Source organism: Electrona antarctica (genome assembly GCF_951216825.1).
Source record: "Electrona antarctica genome assembly, chromosome: 17".
NCBI lineage: Eukaryota > Metazoa > Chordata > Actinopteri > Myctophiformes > Myctophidae > Electrona > Electrona antarctica.
The window spans coordinates 592333-610775 of NC_136798.1; the positions used below are offsets into that span (position 1 = coordinate 592333).

Here is an 18443-nt window from a genome sequence, read left to right on the forward strand (position 1 = left end):
CGATAAGATACCATATGGGTGCAGTACTTTCGTTAGACTAGTCATTGGTCCGAAAAATGACAACCCACCCCTAACCTAACCATAACCGCAAGCACGGGAGCATGCGCTAATCCGAGGTGCACGGGAGCAGGCGCTAGTCCGAGGTGCACAGGAGCAGGCGCTAGTCCGAGGTGCGGACAGGGAGCAGGCGCTAATCCGAGGTGCACGGGAGCAGGCGCTAGTCCGAGGTGCACAGCAGCAGGCGCTAGTCCGAGGTGCGGACAGGGAGCAGGCGCTAGTCCGAGGTGCACGGGAGCAGGCGCTAGTCCGAGGTGCGGACAGGGAGCAGGCGCTAGTCCGAGGTGCGGACAGGGAGCAGGCGCTAGTCCGAGGTGCGGACAGGGAGCAGGCGCTAGTCCGAGGTGCGGACAGGGAGCAGGCGCTAGTACGAGGTGCGGACAGGGAGCAGGCGCTAGTCCGAGGTGCGGACAGGGAGCAGGCGCTAGTCCGAGGTGCACGGGAGCAGGCGCTAGTCCGAGGTGCGGACAGGGAGCAGGCGCTAGTCCGAGGTGCGGACAGGGAGCAGGCGCTAGTCCGAGGTGCGGACAGGGAGCAGGCGCTAGTCCGAGGTGCGGACAGGGAGCAGGCGCTAGTCCGAGGTGCGGACAGGGAGCAGGCGCTAGTCCGAGGTGCACGGGAGCAGGCGCTAGTCCGAGGTGCGGACAGGGAGCAGGCGCTAGTCCGAGGTGCGGACAGGGAGCAGGCGCTAGTCCGAGGTGCGGACAGGGAGCAGGCGCTAGTCCGAGGTGCGGACAGGGAGCAGGCGCTAGTCCGAGGTGCGGACAGGGAACAGGCGCTAGTCCGAGGTGCGGACACATGTCAAACTAATGCTCCGTCGGACCATAGTATGCCTCCCGGACCATATTGGTTAATTATTATTTTTCTTCTAAAAATTGCTAAATACCACACACAAAAATGTAGTGTTGATACAATCGATTAATTGCATAGCAAAACGATTCGATACGATACAATACATAGTCAATGTTGCTGTTTTCATTTTGATATACTTTGATTCTTGAAATTAAAATCGATTTTTCAGGCGTACGACATGGATTTCTAAACAAATTTGTTCAACGCAAAATACTGTGTTCAAGTTCAGGAGACTTCGGGGAAAATGCATCCTGCCTTCCTTCCGGCATATGGCATGGAAAGGAAAGGAGAGGCATTTTGCATCTCTTTCACCATGTAGTAAATGCTGCATTCATGGTCTGGATAGGGCAGTTGTTTTACAGACGGGTAAAAGGGGCAGGGGCTGAAGCCCCCTTTGATGTCTATGTGTGCACGGCCCTGACCAGCAGAGGGGCTTTGGTAAATGCAGGAAAAACAGCCTATCTCCTGTTTCTGTAGCGTGAGGCAGCTAGATGTACAAGGACACCCCCTGGACATGTTTCTGTAGCGTGAGGCAGCTAGATGTACAAGGACACCCCCTGGACATGACGCTAGTATGTATGTCACAGGGACTGAATGCATAGTCCACTATAGATAGGTGTATGAACTGTATCTGTCTGTGGGCAGATACAGATACAGATACAGGCAGATACAGTTCATACACACCATGCCTCCCTTGAGAACCATCAGGGTCAAAACCCGCTCGGAGCCATGGATGAATTCGGACATACTGACTGCAATGAAAGCCAGAGACAAAAAATGCTCTGAACTTCTTAAATGCAAGTCCAAGTTAGCCAAGCGCTTCGACAGTGATCTCCAAACCCAACTGGGCATCCTAAAAACCCAACAAAACAAGCTAAGAAACATTGTAACTACCATGACTAAATCAGCTAAAAGTAACTTTATCAATGATAAAGCAGAGGAAAACAAAAACAATCCTCGTGAGCTCTGGAAGCTACTAAACAATCAACTAGGCTGCGGTCAGAAACTAAAAACCAGGTTTTCAAACATAAACATCAAATCGAACGACACTCTCATCACTGACAAGCTTGATGTGGCCAACTACTTGAACATCTTCTTTACAAACATAGCAACAACTCTGGTTAACAAACTGCCCTCCCACTCTGGGCTCTTTGGTGTAGAGCACATTAAAACCTTCTACAGAAACCTGGGTGTTTGTAAAGATGATTTTAAACTAGTTATGGTAACAACTGATGAGGTACTTAAGAAAATGAATGCCCTTCCAACCCCACAAGGCCACTGGCCATGACAATATTCCCTCCAAATTTCTCAGAGACTCAGCCATCTCTATAGCTCCAATGGAATGGAACACTGTCACCCCCCCATTCCCAGTGAGCTGTGGCGTTCCACAAGGAAGCATACTAGGGTCTTTACTGTTCCTAATATATGTCAACGACATGACTTCAGCTTGTGACTGCAACTTGTTCCTGTTCGCAGATGACTCGGCACTGCTAGTCTCGGACAGGAACAAACTGCAGGTTGAAAAGGCCCTCAGCTCTGAACTCGGTAGAATCTGCACCTGGCTCGCTGATAACAAACTATCTTTACACATGGGAAAAATTGAATCCATTCTCTTTGGCTCTAATAGTAATCTCAGCAAGGCAAATGGCTTCTTGGTTAGAGTGGGTGACAATGTTATCACACGTAAAGATGAAATTACCTACCTAGGTTCCATCCTGGAGGCAAATCTTTCCGGTGATAAAATGGCCACCAACGTAATCAAAAAGGTCAACCAAAGAACAAGATTCCTTTACAGGATCTCCTCACTGGTCAACAAAAACACCTTGAAGACCTTAACAGGAGCCCTCGTACAAGGCTTCTTTGACTATGCATGCACCTCCTGGTACCACAGCACCTCAAAGGCCCTTAAAACTAGGCTCCAGACTTCCCAAAACAAACTGGTCAGGCTCCTACTTGGCCTCGCCCCCCGAACCCACCTCACCCCTGCCCACTTCGACAGGCTGGAATGGCTTAGGGTCGACGACAGAGTACAGCATCTTGCAATGGGTCTGGTCCACACGATTCGATACACCACCAAGATACCCATGTACATGTCTAGATACTTCCTTAATGTTAACGAAGTCCACACCCACAACACCAGAGGGAGTGCAACGAACCATGTACAACCCAGATTCGGCACAAACAAGGGACTAAATTATTTTCGCTCCTATGCCACCAAAATGTGGAACGCCCTACCAACAGTCATTAAGACATGCGAATCCCTTGACTCCTTCAAAACCTCTCTCAAAGGGCACCTACGGATGGCTGCAATTCGAAACTGGCCCCCGTAAAATCTGAATCCCTCAAACACGGACGCAAGGACAACACAAGAGACGGTCGCGGCCACACAGCCAACTCAAGGTATGGCCACGGAGCCGACTTCGGGACCCAACGCAAGGACAACACAAGAGACGGTCACGGCCACACAGCCAACTCAAGGCACGGCCACGGAGCCGACTTGGGGACCCAACGCAGCTCCTCCAAGGCAAACAAACAAAGGAACGGAGCTGAACGTGAATCCCCTGTATATGTTTCTTTTCCCTTTTTACCTCCATTATGATGAATTCCTGCTCTGTTCTCTGTCTATATAGAAGTGTCTATTTGTACGTCTCTAAATGTTTTGATGAATTGAACATGGTGGACCCTGTTGTAAACAAGTGTAATGCTTAATTGGGTCGTCCACTCACAGTTAACAGCCTTTGTATTGAGTTTGTGCTCGAAATGTACTGTAATTCTGCAAACTGTTAATAAATATTTCAATCAATAGATATTCTGTGCCTGTGTGCGCGTGAATGTGTGCGGTTGTATGAGTTGAGGATTAGGTATCTGAAATGTATTTTTGAAATGCAATGTACTATTTTGTAATGTAATATAATGTATTCTGTAATGTTTTATTTATTTCTGGACTCTTGGAAGAATAGCCGAAAGGCTAAAAGAGATCCAAATAAATAAAATAAAAACTGACCCCCCAATCCAACCCTTGGTGCTGAGTGCCAAGCAGGGACTGACCCCCCAATCCAACCCTTGATGCTGAGTGCCAAGCAGGGACTGACCCCCCAATCCAACCCTTGATGCTGAGTGCCAAGCAGGGACTGACCCCCCAATCCAACCCTTGATGCTGAGTGCCAAGCAGGGACTGACCCCCCAATCCAACCCTTGATGCTGAGTGCCAAGCAGGGACTGACCCCCCAATCCAACCCTTGATGCTGAGTGCCAAGCAGGGACTGACCCCCCAATCCAACCCTTGATGCTGAGTGCCAAGCAGGGACTGACCCCCCAATCCAACCCTTGATGCTGAGTGCCAAGCAGGGACTGACCCCCCAATCCAACCCTTGATGCTGAGTGCCAAGCAGGGACTGACCCCCCAATCCAACCCTTGATGCTGAGTGCCAAGCAGGGAGGCACTGGGTCCCATTTTTAGAGTCTTTGGTGTCAGTGTTGATTTCGTCGACTAATACGAAAAATGTTCGTCGACTACCTTTTTCCACTGATGAAAACGAAATGGAAACTAAATAAAAACCAAGCTATGGTGACTAAAACTAAGACTAAATATACTGACGATTTCGTCATCAAATAAAAACTAGACTAAAATGTTAGGAAGGGACTATAGTGGACAAGAGATCTAGTATGTCATTTTACACTTGGTTGCATGCTGAAAATAGCCCATCTACAACATTCCAGGTGACTGAAATGTGACTAAAACTAAATTAAATCTATTCAAGAGACTATGACTAAAATAAAAAGATTCTGCCAAAAACAACACTGTTTGTTATGACTGAACTGGGGATCGAACCCCCGACCTCCCAGTCTCAGGGCGGACACTCTAACCACAAGATCACTGAACTGGTACACAGATCATTTTATTGAAAACTAGAAAAAGTGCCCTTCTGGGCACAGGTCTCCACCAGGAGGATAGGACTGTGTGAGATGTTTGGCAAAATGTTTAGGAGTAATATAAACATGTTTGCCTTTGATGGCAATTGGATGACTTGAGGCATTTTGTTCCAAAAATGTGTTTTTCAAAAATCAACCTGTTGGTGGCGCTATAACAGGCCAATGTGAAAAGGGTGGGATATATTCCTCAGCCTAGTAAGAAAATGTGTGAAAGATTTCACGTAAATTGCATGCTGCGTTCATGATTTGAGGCTTTTGTTCAAAACGGGGCAATCTTGCAAACTGTGAAAGCCAATTATAGCCAATTAGGATGGAATATGAAATATCAGACAGATCCGACTTGAGCACATGACCATAGAGATACTGTGTAACGATTTGTGAGATTTTTGGACAGAATCTGGAGGAGTAATATCAAAAAATGTGTTTTACAAAAGTCGGCCTCCTGGTGGCGCTATAAAAGGCAGATGCGGAAAATGCAGGTAAAAGGTTTGTCCTTGGCCTCTAGGGAGTGTGCATGCAACGTTTCACGCAGATGGTGCAGTTTTAGGTAAAAAATGTGAAAAGCTGCCTCATGGTGGCGCTATAACAGGCCGTTCTGGAAAATGGGAGGCAGAGGTTCATCGTTGGCATCCAGGGAGTGTGTGTGCAAAGTGTGGCATCGACCAGGTTAACGGTGCCGGAGATTAGCTGTACACAGACGGACGGAAGGAAGGACGGACGGACGGACACACGGACGGACGGACGGACGGACACACACACACACGGACGGAGTGCAAAACATACTCTCTCCCCATGCCTTCGGCCTGGTGGAGACAATGAAAGAACAATTAACACCATGAATGAGGTGGTAGGAGTTTAATAACTTCTTTGTGAGTGTACAGGGGACCTAACCTGGCCAATTCAATAAACCCTCCACAAGGGGGTGCTGTTGCTCCGTTCACAGAAGAAAGGAATCCAGCCACAATTAACAACGCAGAAGGAAATTATTGATATTGTCAACAAGTTCAAAGAAATCACACCCGTGTGAAGTGAGGTGCGCTCTTATCATAGTACATCATCATTCTCCATGCATTGTCAATGGGAATTTAATCTGTGTGTAGGACGGAAATAGCTGATTTGCTCAGACACATATGACGTAAATTCTCCATTCATTGTCAATGGCATTTAATGTTTGTGTTATCTACAGATGGTAATGGCACTGATATGGCACTCATATATCTACAGATGGTAATGGCACTGATATGGCACTCATATATCTACAGATGGTAATGGCACTGATATGGCACTCATATATCTACAGATGGTAATGGCACTGATATGGCACTCATACAAAAGGTTGTTATTGCCGTGGCAGACCCACTAACGACCCATTAAGAAAGGCGTGGCAGACCCACTAACGACCCATTAAGAAAGGCGTGGCAGACCCACTAACGACCCATTAAGAAAGGCGTGGCAGACCCACTAACGACCCATTAAGAAAGGCGTGGCAGACCCACTAACGACCCATTAAGAAAGGCGTGGCAGACCCACTAACGACCCATTAAGAAAGGGTTGCTTTCATTCTAGATTTTAACCACTTTAACCATTATTTTATACTCTGGATATTAAAAAATAGTAGATCTACAATAAGCTCATAGCACGTCACTTGGCACCGTGGACAGTTGCTTAGATGAACATAATATTATACAAATTATACAAATGATAGTGGATATGGATTTATATAGATCTGGTCGGTCAAGCACAAAGACATCGATGGAGTTGATTGAAGAATATTGACTACATTATTGACAGTAATAAATAGTGTTTTTATAGATTTAAACTATCCAGACTGTTGTCTCCTCACAAAACGCCACGCGCTCTGCACCGTGTTCTGTAGAAGCATGCGCACACACACACACCCACACACACACACACACACACACACACACACACACACACACACACACACACACACACACACACACACACACACACACACACACACACACACACACACACACACACACACACACACACACACACACACACACATTAACAAAGTTGCGTTGTATGTCTCATAGTGACAAATAAAGATCTTATCTTATCTTATCCTAATGATCCAAAGATCCAAAGATTCAAAGATTCAAAGATCCAAAGATTCAAAGATCCAAAGATCCAAAGATCCAAAGATTCAAAGATCCAAAGATTCACAGTTGAAGTTGAAGCCACTATAGCTTTGCATCTTCGCATCTTTGGTAGCAGCTACAAACGTCAGTTTGCTTCGTAGCTTCACGTCGCTGGTATTCCATTGTAAATGAAATGAATGGTAGACTCGCTGTGTCTTTGTATCTGCCCGTGTGAACGCAGCGATACACACTGTAGGCCTACACTACACACAGTAGGGGTGTCAAAGAAAATCGATTCGAATTCGAATCGCGATTCCAGCTATGAACGATTCAAAATCGATTCACAATTTCCAAAAAAACATTTTTTTCACTACATGGTGTTTGTGATATGAAATGTAAGCTCACCCTAATCACAGTAAACATCATGTCTTCAGTCATTTTCAAGTTACTGCAGTATAGTCACTTCAGTTCAAGACTGGAGTATATTGTGATGAAATCCTATGTATTGAATCGAGAATCGTTTTTAATCTAGGAAAAAAAATGCTTTTGAATTTAAAAAATTCAAAGTTTTTGGATTGAGAATAGATTTTGAATCGAATCGTCACCCCAAGAATCGGAATCGAATCGAATCGTGGGACCCCCAAAGATTCACAGCCCTAACAAACATACCTCCATCAGCATGGCTACCGTCATGGGTCTTCTACACTACATACATACCTCCATCAGCATGGCTACCGTCATGGGTCTTCTACACTACACACATACCTCCATCAGCATGGCTACCGTCATGGGTCTTCTACACTACATACATACCTCCATCAGCATGGCTACCGTCATGGGTCTTCTACACTACACACATACCTCCATCAGCATGGCTACCGTCATGGGTCTTCTACACTACACACATACCTCCATCAGCATGGCAACCGGCATGGGTCTTCTACACTACATACATACCTCCATCAGCATGGCTACCGTCATGGGTCTTCTACACTACACACATACCTCCATCAGCATGGCTACCGTCATGGGTCTTCTACACTACATACATACCTCCATCAGCATGGCTACCGTCATGGGTCTTCTACACTACACACATACCTCCATCAGCATGGCTACCGTCATGGGTCTTCTACACTACACACATACCTCCATCAGCATGGCTACCGTCATGGGTCTTCTACACTACACACATACTATACCTCCATCAGCATGGCTACCGTCATGGGTCCCACTCCTCCAGGCACAGGAGTGATGTAGCCCGCTCTCTCTCTGGCCGACGAGTAGTGGACATCTCCCACCACCCGTTTACCACTGGGCTTACTGTCGTCTGAGGAGGGGAGGAGAGGAGAGGAGAGGAGAGGAGAGGAGAGGAGAGGAGAGGAGAGGAGAGGAGAGGAGAGGAGAGGAGAGGAGAGGAGAGGAGAGGAGAGGAGGTGGTTAGAGCATAGATATATATAAACACTAGATGGCTCAAGGCGGAGTTTCTGACGTCGTTCACCCGGCAGCCATCTTACTTCGGGGCTACAGTACAGTATGTTCAATGGCAGCTCAAACAGAAACAGTCATAACTCGCTCAAATCTTGACGGATTTACAAACGGGTTGGTTTATTACAAACGTTGTCAACGTGGCTATGATTCAGGACGCTTATCTGCTTAATTTATGTTTTTTATATGAACGTCGTATAACATCATATACGTATGCGGACGTCTCTGACGTTTATAACAAACCAAACCGTTTGAAAATCGGTTGAAAATTGAGCAAGTTATGGTCATTTAAGAGTACATGCCCCATAGACACAATGTTATGTGTCCCGAGGTAAGATGGCCGCCACGTAACGACGTCGCTCTCCATTGGCCAACAGCGCGGGTGAGCTATCTAGAGTTTATATATATCTATGGGTTAGAGTGTCAGTGGTCGATAGCCAATAATGCGCTTTTGCACAAGCCACAAAATAACACCTGGACCTCTTTGGTGGGGACATACCGACTACAAATAAAGGTATAAGAAACCCAAAGTTTACAGAGGCTGCCATGCCGAGTGCATTAACATAGGAAGGAGCCTATGGTTCTTTGTGTGTCCTGTATTTGTATCATTTTGGGCGGGAACCCCGTTTGGTGTTAGCATTATGTTATGCTTTAGCTATTGAAAAATAGCAGATCTACAAGCTCATTGTAGGTCTGCTATTTTTGAAAAATCGAAGAACCACTGACATAGAAACAGCTTTTTCAGAAAAATGTCAGGATGTAGAAGAACATTTATAGAATCTGATCTCAGGTCAGAATGGGTTTTAAGCCACGTGTGCGTGGCGTCGTTAAAATTGCGTCCCACCAAAGTTGAAATCATGCAATGCAATCATGACCAGACAGACAGACAGACAGACAGACAGACAGGCAGGTAGGCAGACAGACAGACAGGCAGGCAGACAGACAGACAGGCAGGCAGGCAGACAGACAGACAGACAGACAGACAGACAGGTACCTGGGACGTGGTTGATTCCACAGTCGATGACGACAGCTCCCTCCTTCACCCAATCACCTTTCACCATCTCTGCTCTCCCTGCTCCCACCACCAAGATGTCTGCCCTCCCCACCTACAGCACAGTACAGTAATGAGAACTACAAACAAGATGTCTGCCCTCCCCACCTACAGCACAGTACAGTAATGAGAACTACAAACAAGATGTCTGCCCTTCCCACCTACAGCACAGTACAGTAATGAGAACTACAAACAAGATGTCTGCCCTCCCCACCTACAGCACAGTACAGTAATGAGAACTACAAACAAGATGTCTGCCCTCCCCACCTACAGCACAGTACAGTAATGAGAACTACAAACAAGATGTCTGCCCTCCCCACCTACAGCACAGTACAGTAATGAGAACTACAAACAAGATGTATGCCCTTCCCACCTGGAGCACAGTACAGTAATGAGAACTACAAACAAGATGTCTGCCCTTCCCACCTGGAGCACAGCACAGTAATGAGAACTACAAACAAGATGTCTGCCCTTCCCACCTAGAGCACAGCACAGTAATGAGAACTACAAACAAGATGTCTGCCCTTCCCACCTACAGCACAGTACAGTAATAATGAGAACTACAAACAAGATGTATGCCCTTCCCACCTAGAGCACAGTACAGTAATAATGAGAACTACAAACAAGATGTCTGCCCTTCCCACCTAGAGCACAGTACAGTAATAATGAGAACTACAAACAAGATGTCTGCCCTTCCACTAGTTTTGGACTAGACAGGTCGGTAGTTTTGGACTTACGTGGTCAGGCAGGTCGGTAGTTTTGGAGTGACAGGTGGTAACCGTGGCGTGGCTCCACAGCAGCAGGTCATGCATGGGCGCGCCCACGATCTTACTGCGACCAATCACCACCACGTTCTTCCCCACCACGGACACGCCTACATCACAAAACAGGAACCAATCACGACCGTGCATGGACAGTTTGGACACGCCTACACACAAAACAGGAACCAATCACGACCATGCACTACACACAACACGAACCAACCTGAGGTCCAATTAGGAAAAGACCGTCTAAAACCTAGGGCAGTTTCATAGCCACGTTGACAACGTTTGTAATAAACCAACCCGTTTGTAAATCCGTCAAGATTTGAGGGAGTTATGACTCCCCCTCAGCAAGATGGCCGCCGGGTGAACTACGTCAGAGACTCCGCCTTGAGCCATCTAGCCTTTATATACAGTATGTCAATGGCGTGATATGTCCTGTTGCACGCTGACCCACGTTGACCCTAGTGATTCAACGCATGGAATTCAATGGCCCCAAACCACACCAAAGGGTCGAGACGGTTTCAGCGTTAACTCCTTGCAACCGTTTGGACCCAAGGAGTTGCATGGTGACCCTTTGGACATGTGGTTAGGGCTTAAGACCTCTCGTTACTGAGAAACTACAAAGAATGTAATCCGGAAATCCGTAATCGGGAAAAAAATATCGAAAAAGACTACAAAACTGAGACGAATACCCAGAGTATAACATTTGCCTCTGAGATGTTGTGTAAAAGTACTGAAAATTGGAAGTACTCCAGTGAAGAGCAGTACTTAGTAATTGTACTTAGTTACTTTACACCACTGTACTGTGGCACTGGTACACTACCTGTCTGTGTGATCAGTACCTGTCTGTCTGATCACTACCTGTCTGTCTGATCACTACCTGTCTGTGTGATCACTACCTGTCTGTGTGATCACTACCTGTCTGTCTGATCACTACCTGTCTGTGTGATCAGTACCTGTCTGTGTGATCACTACCTGTCTGTCTGATCACTACCTGTCTGTCTGATCACTACCTGTCTGTGTGATCACTACCTGTCTGTGTGATCACTACCTGTCTGTCTGATCACTACCTGTCTGTCTGATCACTACCTGTCTGTGTGATCAGTACCTGTCTGTCTGATCACTACCTGTCTGTGTGATCAGTACCTGTCTGTCTGATCACTACCTGTCTGTCTGATCACTGCCTGTCTGTGTGATCAGTACCTGTCTGTCTGATCACTACCTGTCTGTCTGATCAGTACCTGTCTGTGTGATCAGTACCTGTCTGTCTGATCACTACCTGTCTGTCTGATCACTACCTGTCTGTGTGATCAGTACCTGTCTGTGTGATCAGTACCTGTCTGTCTGATCACTACCTGTCTGTCTGATCACTACCTGTCTGTGTGATCAGTACCTGTCTGTCTGATCACTACCTGTCTTTCTGATCACTACCTGTCTGTCTGATCACTACCTGTCGGTCTGATCAGTACCTGTCTGTCTGATCACTACCTGTCTGTCTGATCACTACCTGTCTGTGTGATCAGTACCTGTCTGTGTGATCAGTACCTGTCTGTCTGATCAGCACCTGTCTGTCTGATCACTACCTGTCTGTGTGATCACTACCTGTCTGTCTGATCACTACCTGTCTGTCTGATCAGTACCTGTCTGTCTGATCACTACCTGTCTGTCTGATCACTACCTGTCTGTCTGATCACTACCTGTCTGTCTGATCACTACCTGTCTGTCTGATCAGTACCTGTCTGTCTGATCAGTACCTGTCTGTCTGAGCACTACCTGTCTGTCTGATCACTACCTGTCTGTCTGATCACTACCTGTCTGTCTGCTCAGTACCTGTCTGTCTGATCACTACCTGTCTGTCTGATCACTACCTGTCTGTCTGATCAGTACCTGTCTGTCTGATCAGCTCCATACATCCATTAGGTGTGCAGGGGATGAAGCACTGGCCCAGATCTCCACGAGACAACTTCCCTGCATTGATACTGGTCAGACTGCAAACACACGCACGCACATACACACGCACGCACGCACGCACGCACATGCACACACATGCACACACGCACATGCACACCACATAGACAGATTATAAACCATTCTGAACATCGGGTGTGAGAGACTAGCAGATATCTTGCACTTACCCCTTACCCTATCCCTAAACTTCAGACTCCATCTTAGCCCCGTAGCACTTTCCGTAGCACTTGCACCAGCCTCGACCACCTCACAGCCGTATTATTATTATGCTAAAGGCTAAACCTATGTAATTTAGATAGCGTACTGTATGTAGACATACAGTACAGTACCACTCCAGATAGCGTACTGTATGTAGACATACAGTACAGTACCACTCCAGGACCTGTATGTAGACATACAGTACAGTACCACTCCAGTACTGTATGTAGACATACAGTACAGTACCACTCCAGATAGCGTACTGTATGTAGACATACAGTACAGTACCACTCCAGTACTGTATGTAGACATACAGTACAGTACCACTCCAGATAGCGTACTGTATGTAGACATACAGTACAGTACCACTCCAGTACTGTATGTAGACATACAGTACTGGAGTGGTACTGTACTGTATGTCTACATACAGTACAGTACCACTCCGATACTGTACTGTATGTAGACATACAGTACAGTACCACTCACAGTACCACTCACAGTACCACTCACAGTACCACTCACAGTACCACTCACAGTACCTGAAGGGAAACAAGACTGCAGGGACTTTTTCGGTGACATCCTTTTGGACTGAGAGAGTTTGACTGAACTCTGAACTCTGAACCGTTTACATTTATGACTGAACTCTGAACTCTGTACCGTTTACATTTATGACTGAACTCTGAACTCTGTACCGTTTACATTTATGACTGAACTCTGAACTCTGTACCGTTTACATTTATGACTGAACTCTGAACTCTGAACCGTTTACATTTATGACTGAACTCTGAACCGTTTACATTTATGACTGAACTCTGAACCGTTTACATTTATGACTGAACTCTGAACTCTGTACCGTTTACATTTATGACTGAACTCTGAACCGTTTACATTTATGACTGAACTCTGTACCGTTTACATTTATGACTGAACTCTGAACCGTTTACATTTATGACTGAACTCTGTACCGTTTACATTTATGACTGAACTCTGAACCGTTTACATTTATGACTGAACTCTGTACCGTTTACATTTATGACTGAACTCTGAACCGTTTACATTTATGACTGAACTCTGAACCGTTTACATTTATGACTGAACTCTGTACCGTTTACATTTATGACTGAACTCTGAACCGTTTACATTTATGACTGAACTCTGAACCGTTTACATTTATGACTGAACTCTGAACCGTTTACATTTATGACTGAACTCTGTACCGTTTACATTTATGACTGAACTCTGTACCGTTTACATTCATGACTGAACTCTGTACCGTTTACATTTATGACTGAACTCTGAACCGTTTACATTCATGACTGAACTCTGTACCGTTTACATTTATGACTGAACTCTGAACCGTTTACATTTATGACTGAACTCGGTACCGTTTACATTCATGACTGAACTCTGTACCGTTTACATTTATGACTGAACTCTGTACCGTTTACATTTATGCCAATAAAGTATTACATCAATCAATCACTCTACACTGCGCAAAAAGCTTGGAATACGGATGTGTATATTACAGGAAACACCTGTTAAACTTTCCAACAAACTCCCGTAAACTCCCGAATTGTACCATCACACCTGTATATTACCGTATATTACATGTATATGCTGCTAAACTTGAGGTTTACAGGGAAAATACAGTTCCTGTAATTGCCTGTTAACTCTTTTCACGCAGTGCTATAGTATATACTATCACTAGCTTTACTGTACATAATGTACAGTAACATTATGTTCTACTGTATAGAGAGATGCTAGGTTCTTAGCTTCCTTATGATTCTTGATAACTATTTTGTTATGTATTTGATGTATTAGCGACTTACAGTAAGTAAACCGCTCTGGATTAAGAGCGTCTGCTAAATGCCTGAATTGTAAACTTTTATTTGCCATTTTTTACAGCTATTTGAACTATTTTAAAGGGTTTAGGGATTAAGATTAAGTGAGGTAAGTCAGTCAGTCAGTCAGTCAGTCAGTCAGTCAGTCAGTCAGCCAGCCTCTCTCTCTCTCTCTCTCTGTCTCTCTGTGTCTCTCTGTGTCTCTCACCCGTCCACGTCTTTCAGAGGGGACACGGCGTCGGTCACAGCCTCGGTGTCGATGCGATGCACCGAGTCCAGAGGAAGCTGGACGATCAGACCGTGGATGGCTGGGTTCTCATTCACGGACATGATGCAGCTCAATACCTGGGGTACAATACAGACATGATGCAGCTCAACACCTGGGGTACAATACAGACATGATGCAGCTCAATACCTGGGGTACAATACAGACATGATGGAGGTCAACACCTGTACAATACAGACATGATGGAGCTCAATACCTGGGGTACAATACAGACATGATGCAGCTCAATACCTGGGGTACAATACAGACATGATGCAGCTCAACACCTGGAGTACAATACAGACATGATGCAGCTCAATACCTGGGGTACAATACAGACATGATGCAGCTCAACACCTGGGGTACAATACAGACATGATGCAGCTCAACACCTGGGGTACAATACAGACATGATGCAGCTCAATACCTGGAGTACAATACAGACATGATGCAGCTCAATACCTGGAGTACAATACAGACATGATGCAGCTCAACACCTGTACAATACAGACATGATGCAGCTCAACACCTGTACAATACAGACATGATGCAGCTCAACACCAGTACAATGCAGACATGATGCAGCTCAACACCTGTACAATACAGACATGATGCAGCTCAATACCTGGGGTACAATACAGACATGATGCAGCTCAAAACCTGGGGTACAATACAGACATGATGGAGCTCAATACCTGGAGTACAATACAGACATGATGCAGCTCAACACCTGTACAATACAGACATGATGCAGCTCAACACCAGTACAATGCAGACATGATGCAGCTCAACACCTGTACAATACAGACATGATGCAGCTCAACACCAGTACAATACAGACATGATGCAGCTCAACACCAGTACAATACAGACATGATGCAGCTCAACACCAGTACAATACAGACATGATGCAGCTCAACACCAGTACAATACAGACATGATGCAGCTCAACACCAGTACAATACAGACATGATGCAGCTCAACACCAGTACAATACAGACATGATGCAGCTCAACACCAGTACAATACAGACATGATGCAGCTCAACACCAGTACAATACAGACATGATGCAGCTCAACACCTGTACAATACAGACATGATGCAGCTCAACACCAGTACAATGCAGACATGATGCAGCTCAACACCAGTACAATACAGACATGATGCAGCTCAACACCTGTACAATACAGACATGATGCAGCTCAACACCAGTACAATACAGACATGATGCAGCTCAACACCTGTACAATACAGACATGATGCAGCTCAACACCAGTACAATACAGACATGATGCAGCTCAACACCTGTACAATACAGACATGATGCAGCTCAACACCAGTACAATACAGACATGATGCAGCTCAACACCAGTACAATACAGACATGATGCAGCTCAACACCTGGGGTACAATACAGACATGATGGAGCTCAATACCTGTACAATACAGACATGATGCAGCTCAACACCTGTACAATACAGACATGATGCAGCTCAACACCAGTACAATACAGACATGATGGAGCTCAATACCTGGAGTACAATACAGACATGATGCAGCTCAATACCTGGGGTACAATACAGACATGATGCAGCTCAACACCAGTACAATACAGACATGATGGAGCTCAACACCAGTACAATACAGACATGATGCAGCTCAACACCAGTACAATACAGACATGATGGAGCTCAACACCAGTACAATACAGACATGATGCAGCTCAACACCTGGAGTACAATACAGACATGATGCAGCTCAACACCTGGGGTACAATACAGACATGATGCAGCTCAACACCTGGAGTACAATACAGACATGATGCAGCTCAACACCAGTACAATACAGACATGATGGAGCTCAACACCAGTACAATACAGACATGATGCAGCTCAACACCTGGAGTACAATACAGACATGATGCAGCTCAACACCAGTACAATACAGACATGATGCAGCTCAACACCAGTACAATACAGACATGATGCAGCTCAATACCTGGGGTACAATACAGACATGATGCAGCTCAACACCTGGAGTACAATACAGACATGATGCAGCTCAACACCTGGAGTACAATACAGACATGATGCAGCTCAACACCTGGAGTACAATACAGACATGATGCAGCTCAACACCAGTACAATACAGACATGATGCAGCTCAACACCTGGAGTACAATACAGACATGATGCAGCTCAACACCAGTACAATACAGACATGATGCAGCTCAACACCAGTACAATACAGACATGATGCAGCTCAACACCTGGGGTACAATACAGACATGATGCAGCTCAACACCAGTACAATACAGACATGATGGAGCTCAACACCAGTACAATACAGACATGATGGAGCTCAATACCTGGAGTACAATACAGACATGATGGAGCTCAATACCTGGAGTACAATACAGACATGATGCAGCTCAACACCTGGAGTACAATACAGACATGATGCAGCTCAATACCTGGGGTACAATACAGACATGATGCAGCTCAACACCTGGAGTACAATACAGACATGATGCAGCTCAACACCTGGAGTACAATACAGACATGATGCAGCTCAACACCTGGAGTACAATACAGACATGATGCAGCTCAACACCTGGAGTACAATACAGACATGATGCAGCTCAACACCTGGAGTACAATACAGACATGATGCAGCTCAATACCTGGAGTACAATACAGACATGATGCAGCTCAACACCAGTACAATACAGACATGATGCAGCTCAACACCAGTACAATACAGACATGATGCAGCTCAATACCTGTACAATACAGACATGATGCAGCTCAATACCTGGAGTACAATACAGACATGATGCAGCTCAACACCTGGAGTACAATACAGACATGATGCAGCTCAACACCTGGAGTACAATACAGACATGATGCAGCTCAATACCTGGAGTACAATACAGACATGATGCAGCTCAACACCAGTACAATACAGACATGATGCAGCTCAACACCAGTACAATACAGACATGATGCAGCTCAATACCTGGAGTACAATACAGACATGATGCAGCTCAATACCTGTACAATACAGACATGATGCAGCTCAATACCTGGGGTACAATACAGACATGATGCAGCTCAATACCTGGGGTACAATACAGACATGATGCAGCTCAATACCTGGAGTACAATACAGACATGATGTAGCTCAACACCAGTACAATACAGACATGATGCAGCTCAACACCAGTACAATACAGACATGATGCAGCTCAACACCAGTACAATACAGACATGATGCAGCTCAACACCTGGGGTACAATACAGACATGATGTAGCTCAACACCAGTACAATACAGACATGATGCAGCTCAACACCTGGAGTACAATACAGACATGATGTAGCTCAACACCAGTACAATACAGACATGATGCAGCTCAACACCTGGGGTACAATACAGACATGATGCAGCTCAACACCAGTACAATACAGACATGATGCAGCTCAACACCTGGAGTACAATACAGACATGATGCAGCTCAACACCTGGAGTACAATACAGACATGATGCAGCTCAACACCAGTACAATACAGACATGATGCAGCTCAACACCAGTACAATACAGACATGATGCAGCTCAATACCTGGAGTACAATACAGACATGATGCAGCTCAACACCAGTACAATACAGACATGATGCAGCTCAACACCTGGAGTACAATACAGACATGATGCAGCTCAACACCAGTACAATACAGACATGATGCAGCTCAACACCTGGAGTACAATACAGACATGATGCAGCTCAATACCTGTACAATACAGACATGATGCAGCTCAACACCAGTACAATACAGACATGATGCAGCTCAATACCTGGAGTACAATACAGACATGATGCAGCTCAACACCAGTACAATACAGACATGATGCAGCTCAACA

The 18443-nt window shown here is 45.5% G+C and overlaps 1 protein-coding gene across 2 annotated transcripts in view; it reads right to left on the reverse strand.

The window, feature by feature from the left end:
* Positions 1–5729: 5729 nt before the first annotated feature.
* LOC306940967 (C-1-tetrahydrofolate synthase, cytoplasmic-like) overlaps positions 5730–18443 on the reverse strand; it is a 35188-nt gene continuing 22474 nt past the window's right edge. For both annotated transcript variants that reach the window (XM_079526260.1, XM_079526261.1), the window contains exons 6-11: positions 14466–14602; positions 12138–12238; positions 10224–10360; positions 9430–9541; positions 8150–8277; positions 5730–6712 (exon numbers count right to left, since the gene is read on the reverse strand). In XM_079526260.1, the coding sequence (XP_079382386.1) occupies positions 6662–6712; positions 8150–8277; positions 9430–9541; positions 10224–10360; positions 12138–12238; positions 14466–14602 (666 nt within the window). In that variant the 3' untranslated portion in view covers positions 5730–6661. The remainder of the gene's footprint in view (positions 6713–8149; positions 8278–9429; positions 9542–10223; positions 10361–12137; positions 12239–14465; positions 14603–18443) is intronic.